Source organism: Alexandromys fortis, unplaced genomic scaffold (assembly GCF_014885135.2).
Source record: "Alexandromys fortis isolate MF-2015 unplaced genomic scaffold, M_Fortis_MF-2015_v1.1 scaffold_1408, whole genome shotgun sequence".
Classification (NCBI taxonomy): domain Eukaryota; kingdom Metazoa; phylum Chordata; class Mammalia; order Rodentia; family Cricetidae; genus Alexandromys; species Alexandromys fortis.
In genome coordinates, this window is record NW_026069273.1 from 1 (window position 1) to 8,318 (window position 8,318).

At 50.5% G+C, this 8,318-nt stretch overlaps 1 protein-coding gene across 1 annotated transcript; it reads left to right on the top strand.

Annotated features, from left to right (window-relative positions):
- Positions 1-307: 307 nt before the first annotated feature.
- On the top strand, positions 308-8,272 carry LOC126496154 (metastasis-associated protein MTA1-like; the record flags this gene model as incomplete). The annotated part of the gene is made up of 7 exons (XM_050133712.1): positions 308-464; positions 3,731-3,833; positions 4,587-4,686; positions 4,974-5,162; positions 7,243-7,317; positions 7,664-7,722; positions 8,035-8,272. Coding segments are annotated over 7 exons (921 nt in total), but the record flags the coding sequence as incomplete, so codon positions are not given.
- Between the last annotated feature and the right edge of the window lie 46 nt (positions 8,273-8,318).

Sequence of the window (8,318 nt, forward strand, 5' to 3'; positions counted from 1 at the left end):
TTATTATTATTATTATTATTATGTATACAGTATTCTGTCTGTGTGTCTGCCTGCAGGCCAGAAGAGGGTGTCATATCTCATTTTAGATGGTTGTGAGCCACCATGTGGTTGCTGGGAATTGAACTCAGGACATTTGGAAGAGCAGGCAATGCTCTTAACCGCTGAGGCATTTCTCCAGCCCTCCCTCCCAGTTCTTACCTCATTTCTGTTGCTGTGGGGGCTTCTGCGCCCAGGGTCATGGTCAGGCAGGACATACACACATACACCGTCAGAACTGAATGGGCTTGTTGAGAGCAGCTGGAGGTAGAGAACTCACCTGACGCCTGTCTTGTGTGGTGTTTTTCAGGATTTCTTCTTCTATTCTTTAGTCTACGACCCACAGCAGAAGACCCTCCTGGCTGATAAAGGGGAAATCCGAGTAGGAAATCGGTACCAGGCTGACATCACCGACTTGCTAAAAGAAGGTGAGGTTCAGGCTGGGCCAGGAGAGAGGAAGCTGGAAGTAGTACCTGTAGCTGGAACCTCGGTAACCTTGACTTCGGCTCTTTCAACACCTCCTTCCTTGGGGACATTGGAATCCAGAAGCAAATCTCAAATCCAAGAGCCACCTGTTGAACCCCTTGAGCTTCGTGATCTGGGATTTCCCTTTGGCGGTTCATTATGACTTTGATTTTATATTGTTTCTGCTAGGCAGCTGCTCTGTCACATGCCACAACCCCAGCCCCATTCGTCGTATTTATTTATATTTCGTGTGTGTGGATATTTTGCTTGCAAGTGTATTGGTGCACCACTTTTGTACAGTGCCCATGGAGTCAGAAGAAGGTGTTGGATCTCTGTGGGTGGAGTTACAGGCAGTTGTGAGCTGCTCTGTGGGTGCCGGCAGTTGAACTCAGGTTCCCTTGAAGAGCAGTCAGTGTTGTTAACGAAAGAACCATTTCCCCAGCCCTATTCATTCCCAGTTGTTTTGAGACAGAGTCTCACTCATTTTACATAGCCCAAACTGACCTGCCCTCTTGCTTGCCTTGAAAGCGCTGAGGATACAGAGGCAGCCACCACACTTGATTCATTGTAGTTTTTACATTTGTGCGAGGTGTGTAGAGGGCAGAAGACCTACCCTGTGAAACCCAGGATTAGTTCAGGTTCTTAGTGTGCTTGTGGAGGTCAGAGAACAACGTGTAGGAGTCACCTCTTTCTAGCATGTGGGTTCTAGAGATTGAACTCAAATTGTCAGGCTTGGCTACAAGCACTTTTGCATACTGAACCATCTCAACACCACCTCCTTTTTGGGGTGGTGTAAAATCACATTTATTTATTCATTAATCTGTATTTAGGGGTTTGGTGGTCAGAGGACATCCTGCAAGAATAGGTTCTGTCCTATAATGGTGGGTCACAGAGATCAAACTCAGTTTCTCAGGTTTGGTCAGAAGTGATTTTACCACCACCAGAGCAGATTGACACCCACCAACTCTGACATAGCATCTGAGACTTGCAGGTCCCCCCACATCTTCCTTCAGCAGCCCTAGCAGAATGATCTGATGAGCTCAAGACCCTGGCCTTTGTCCCCTAATAAAGCGCTCAGGCTCTGTCCCAATAGCCTGTCAGAGGTTCCATATCCCATCTAACTGTTAGCTCAATTTAAGAGAGTAGTACGTAGTCTGAGGCTGTGCTAGTACAGTGCATTGCTGCCTTAGAGTACTTGGCCCTAGTCAGCACATGTTCACGTCATTTTGCGTGTCCTTCTCTTTAACTTTGGTGCTTTTTATTCTTTGTTTTCTGTGCTTATTAATCTCAGAATGTGGTGCTAAGCCCAGTTGGGTGGCAGCTGGGTGGGACCTGGCTTATCAAACAGCTGGCTCTCTAGATACAAGGGTGCTTCCCTCTTGAGTTCTGTGTTCAGTAGACTGCTTTGTTGACTTCTGTCTCATGGTTGAGTCTCTGACACTTAGGCATCCTGATGCCCATGCACAGCCTCTTAGCCAGAGCCAGCCAGTTGCTCCCTGTGCTGGCCTCAGTTCAGCTTCTTCCCCAAACAGCCCCAGCTCTGAGGCTCTATAAGCAGTCCTGAACCATGTCCAGCCTCCTGGGCTGAAGCCACAGTATCTGCTTTCTTAGCCTGGCCAGGGGAAGAGATGGAGGAAAGTAACAGAGGCCTTGCCTGTGAAATCTACATGAGCTTAGGTTACACAGGGACCAGAAACTTGGCGAGGTCTCAAAGGTTAGAGGACCTCGATTGGAGCATCTGTTCTTCGGAATCCAGCAGTTCCATGAGTCCCAGGCATTTGTTGGCTCATTGGTGAGTGCTAGGAGAATGCATCCCTAAGAGAGCCACTCAGGGTCCCAGAGGAATGGCCTGCCACCGTGGCCTCTTCCCTCCTAGTACTCCTCTGTAGCCTCTTGACCCAAAGGCAGTTGCTTCCCATGATGTCTTTCTTAAAAATACTTACTTTTATTCATGTGTGTGTATGCCATGTGTCAGGGGTGCCCACAGAGATCAGAGGTGTTTGTGAGCTGCTAGACATGGGTACTGGAAATTCGGGTACTGGGACTTGAACTTGGGTCTTCTGGAATACATGCTCTTAACTGCTGAGCCATCTCTCCATCCCTACCCACAGTCCCTCTTTGAATTTGAATATGAAATTGAATACCTGCCTCCATTAACTATGTTGGAAATTTCAAAGGAGCAGTGTAGGTGGGAATCCTCTGGTGTTCTTTGCTCTCAGTTTCAGACAGTTGCAAATCATTTGCTTTGACCAGTGTCTTGGTTTTTGGAACCTTGGAATACTAAGCATTACACACTGTGTCTCCAGGTGAAGGGATTGAGTGCAGTCCATACCAAGAGAGAAACCTACCCACAACACTGAGGAAATGCCCCTGTACTAGGCCTGCATAGGCTAAAGATTATAGAATCCAGCGGTGGACCGTGACTGCCAGAGAACCTGATAATGATACAAACTCCTCAATCCTTACCATGGTCCATACTGGGACCGTGAAGTCCATGGTCTTGTCCACAGAAGTGCGGTGGTGGGCTTCCGACTCAGTACCCTCATCCTCTGTGATCTGCCCTGCCCTGGATTTAGGGCCTAGAGATAGTAACTCTTTAAGAGGACCAGAAATACCTCCTTGGAGACATCCAGTCCTTTTATTAGAGAGCTTGCTCCGTGCCCTGACTTGGAACCCAGTACCCTGCAGGGACTCAAGTACTGGCTGTTCATGGACACATGGTGCATTGATGCCAAGGACCAAAGGGGAATTGATTGGATCTGATGCAAATCCCGAAGCCTGATACCTTCATTAAATTATGAATGTAGTCCTTGGCTGGAGAGTCAGACAATGGATGATTGTGGGATTTCTCCTTGGGGCATCTCCCTAGAGTCAGGCCTGGCCCGGCTCACGATACAGTTCTCTAGACTCTCAGTGCTGCTGTGTGCTCTTCATGATTACAGTTATTTCTTCACCAATTGTCCCATAACTCCCAGAGTAACAGATCCCTCCCTTCCCCAGGTCATGCCCAGCCTCGGGTGTTGGGTATGTATAGGGTGTACAAGCCCTCCCGGGCCAAGTGCCGGGTAGGTTATGTGTATGGGTGTATGTACTGCCCCACCCCCCAGTCAGCACTTCCCATCACCTGGGGAAAAGTGATACCGTGGGGCCTGGGGAACAAACAGACTTTTTGGTTTCACTCTGGAGTGTTTCCCACAGCCTTTGCTGCTCTAACGCTTGTTTCCCATAGGTGAGGAGGATGGCCGTGATCAGTCAAAACTGGAGACCAAGGTGTGGGAAGCCCACAATCCACTTGTGGATAAGCAGATTGACCAGTTTCTTGTAGTGGCCCGGTGAGTCCAATAACCAGGGGTAAGCAAGTTGTTGCCTGCAGCATGGTGGTGGGTCTTGGGGACACGGAGCCTTCATTTGTACATCCAACATGAAGTCCATGGTCTCGCCCTTGTTTCCTGCTCAGACCTTTCCTGAGTATGGATGCAACCTTTTATGGCTGCAAACATCCTGGGTTCCTGCAGATCCCCATGACAAGTGTACCTGTATGTCTGGGCCTCTGTTCTTACTGTGTGCCCTGAGGTCTATCTCCACCATAGGCAGGCGCTTCTCCCAGGACTAGGCTAGGATCTAGCTAAAGAGCTCCCAGCTGTCTGAGTGGGTGGCTGGAGGCTGCTTGAATGAAGGAGGTAGGACCTAGAGAACCAGTGCTGAGCCCACAGGGCAGTTGAAGCCCAAGTGAATTCCAGCATGGCCCAGGAGGAGCCCTGTCTACCTTTGCCACAGACGGTGAGGCTTGGCATTCCCAGGTCTGAGGCAGCTCCCCTTAGAGAGATCTCCAGCAGACATAGTGGAGATGGAGAATTCTCCTAACCAGCATCGAGGCACTTTTTGTATGTTCTTTACCCTGACTCATTTGCACATGGGAACTCAGATGCCACCAAATTGCTCATGCAGCTTCTACCTGGCCTCCTCTACAACTGAACCCCAGAGACCCTTTGGTGGGTGTGCCACTTGGGTCCTGGCCCTCACTGACTTGCCTGGTGGAGGCAATCCCTCCAGCTCTGGTGGTTAGTGAATCTCCCTCTCCCCAGCTCCGTGGGCACCTTTGCACGGGCCCTGGATTGCAGCAGCTCCGTGCGGCAGCCTAGCCTGCACATGAGTGCCGCAGCAGCCTCCCGAGACATCACCCTGGTGAGTGGGTCACTGCCACTTCCCCTGCTTTCTTCTGGGGTCCAACAGCCGCAGAGGCATAGAGGGTCCTAGCAAGGAAACTGAGGACTTCAGTATCTTCTGGTACACCTTAGATTTGTCTAACATATGCCAAGGGAGTTAGGGAGGATTTCCCACCCAGGGGCCTTGGCAGCTACTAGATTGTTACCTTGAGACCTGAAAGAGTGGGGGGTCATATCCCAGGTTGAGGAAGATACTCCTTAGGGCCTGGGGACAGCCTGGACCCAGGGAGCCCTGCTGTCTTACAGTTCCATGCTATGGACACGCTGCACAAGAACATCTACGACATCTCCAAGGCCATCTCAGCCCTCGTGCCGCAGGGGGGGCCGGTGCTCTGCAGGGACGAGATGGAGGAGTGGTCAGCATCAGAAGCCAACCTTTTCGAGGAAGCTCTGGAAAAATACGGGAAGGATTTCACAGACATTCAACAAGATTTTGTAAGTGCTTGAGGCTGTGGTAGTGGCTAGCCAGGCCCCATCTCTCACCAAGGAAGATGCCTGTGCCTGTCCAGGCCCCTGCCCTTTCAGTCTGGGCATAGGCACTCACTGTGGAGCTAGGATTCTACTGTGTAGGAGCTTCCCTTGGGGGCATCCTCAAGACTTACCAGACCCATCCTCAAGACTTACCAGACCCATCCTCAAAACTGCTTGAACTTGTTTTGTTCTTAACTAAGTTGAGCCTCACTCCTATGTAAATCACAGTAAAGACTTCAGGGTCTTTACTGAGTGGCCGAAGCCCTCAGAGTCCCCAACTCCCCAAAGGATTGAATAGTGCTAAACTTGACTTGAAAGCCTGCAGACACTCTGGGGAAGGAGGTGAATCAGCTGGGCCACCTCTACAGCCTTGAGGTTATAGTGAGTGGACTCTGTTGTCCATTGGGAGCACTGTCAGAATAATAGCAAGGCTAAGCATGTTGAAATATTTCTATAATCCCAGCATTCAGGAGGCTGAGACAGGAGAATTATGAGTTTGAGACCAACCTGGGTAACAGTGAGAGCCTGCTACAAAACCAACAAACTCAGCAGCAGCAAGTCCAGACCAGGGTGGGAGAGCCAGGAGCATGCAGAGTGCTGGCATAGGCATGGACAGGAGGTTTGAAGGGCCGACAGTCAGAAGGCGTAGCCCCAGGAGGCCCACAGAACCCAGGTCTCTGCTAGACAGCTGGGCAGTGGTGGCACACGCCTTTAATCTCAGCACTTGGGAGGCAGAGACAGGCAGATCTTTGTGAGTCCAAGGCCAGCCTGGTCTACAGAGTGAGTCCTAGGAAAGGCAGAGCTGTTATACAGAGAAACCCTGTCTTTAAAACAAAACAAAAAATAATAAATAAAGTGAGCATAACCTTTTTAGACAGAAAGTAGTTAGAAGAATGGGATAGAAAGAATACAGCAATTAGAACAGAGCTGGCAGCATTTGAGGGAGGGCTAGACATGGTTGCTCCAATGGGTGGACAGCCCTGGAGAATCGGCACATTTCTAGACTCCATTCTGCAGATAAACTGAGTCTGTCCGAGACTCAAAAGAAAGGGTTGCAGAGCCACCTGCTGGAGAGCAAGGCCTACTGGCCAGAGGATCAAGTGAACCAGATACAGAAACAGGATTGATTGTCCACAGAACAGACAAACCCCATGCCACAAAACACACTTTCATGAGTCTGCTCTCGGCCAATTGTTCATGCAAATAAAGCTGAGCTGATACTAAAGAAACAGATGACATTTCTAACTACCATGCTAGGCTGTAAAGACCGAAGCCCTAGTCTTGGGGTATAACTCAGTGGTATAATGCTTGATTGCATGGGCGATACCCTGGGTTTGATCCCCACCACTGCCAAAAACAACCCATTGAGCCCTTTGAAATTACAACTGCCATTTTTTTAAACAGTAGCTTGAGGTGAAAAGATTTCAGTCACTTGGCTTGTGGCCCAGGAAGCACTGGAAGAGGAGCAGGGTCAAGGGGCTCTTACACACTACTGTGTGCTGAAAGATAAAGGCCACCCCAGCCCTCAACATTGAGCAAAATACTAAGGGGAAGAATAAAGAATCTGTAAGAAGCTGTAGAATTAACTACCCCAGAGAAGCAGCACAGCTGGCTTTCCTGCCAAGGAGAAGCACAGCATTGGCTGTGGGTGGCACAAGGGCCTCTCGTCTCGTTTTGGACACTCTTGTGCTCAGAGGACAAAGAGCACAAGAGCAAAGCACTGAGAATGGTGACACAGTCGTCGGGACCTGCTCTTGTCTCGTGATGGGCAGAAGGGCAAGACAACAAGGTCTGCCAGTCCTGTCCTTTTCGTGCCTGGTCCTTAGTGAGGACAGAACCAAGTTCTTGTCAGGTTCTAGCCTGAGTTTTCAAGGGAAGGTCAGCCACCCACTTCCTGTTGTTAGCAAGCAGGGGAGGGAGTTTGTTGTTGTGTGGGGGACCAGAATTGATACTCCAGCGCTGCCCTTGCCTCTGCTACCCTACTCCTTACCTATGTGGGCAGTAGTCCTGTTTCTGCTACCCATGATGTCGCCTTCTCCCCCAGCTCCCATGGAAGTCGCTCACCAGCATCATTGAGTATTACTACATGTGGAAGACCACCGACAGATACGTCCAACAGGTGGGCCATCCCACCCTCCCACACCACATCCACCTCGTCCTTCCCCACAGTCCCCATATAGTCCCATTAATGTGTTCATGCCTTCCCTAAGCACTGGAGCAAAGAGGAAGGAGCCACGGTCCCTAGAGGACTCAGAGACTGGGGGGAAGGGACATTATTGAACCCTAGCCAGCCTGACACCTCCACTTCCTAGTCCTAGGTTGGCCAGGAGGGAGGCCATGCAAAATTTTCACAAGTCTTTTCCAAGGGAGCCAGTGATGGAAAAACAATGATGTCCCCCTCCCTGTGGTCTCCCTGCTGCCTTGGCCAGCCTGGTGACCTACCTAACCCTTTGTTTTGTTTTAAGAAACGTTTGAAAGCAGCTGAAGCAGAGAGCAAGTTAAAGCAGGTTTATATTCCCAACTAGTAAGTTCATTCTTATTTTCCTGGGGGCCAATGGTAGATGGGCAGTGGGTGTGGGACTCTTAGGATCCATTGGGGTCAGTGGCCTCCTGAGCTAAGTCAGGGAACCTCCGTCACCCTTTTCATGAGCTTCTTAGCTGGGGAGGAGGGATGAGGATTCAAATTCTTTTGACCCTGGAGTCAAGCTGGGTTTAGTGCTCAGCATATTGGGGCATGGAGTATGGCAGCCAGAATACAACAGACCAGGGGTACAGGGATGTCTGTTGGGATACAGACACCCCAGGGCACCTGTGACTGATCCTTCTCCTCCATCAGTAACAAGCCAAATCCAAACCAGATCAGCGTCAACAGTGTCAAGGCCAGTGTAGTGAATGGCACAGGGACACCAGGCCAGAGCCCCGGGGCCGGCCGGGCCTGCGAGAGCTGTTACAGTAAGTGCTGTACCTGGCACCCACCATGGGCAGCAGGGGCCACGGGAATGCTACTATGTGGTTATGGCGCTCATGGGGCCCCTGAAGGCTCCTGTGCCCAGAACTGGAATGACTCACCATAACGGGGCTACAGTGGGGGGGGGGTGGTTTGGAAGTCTTCCACGGGAA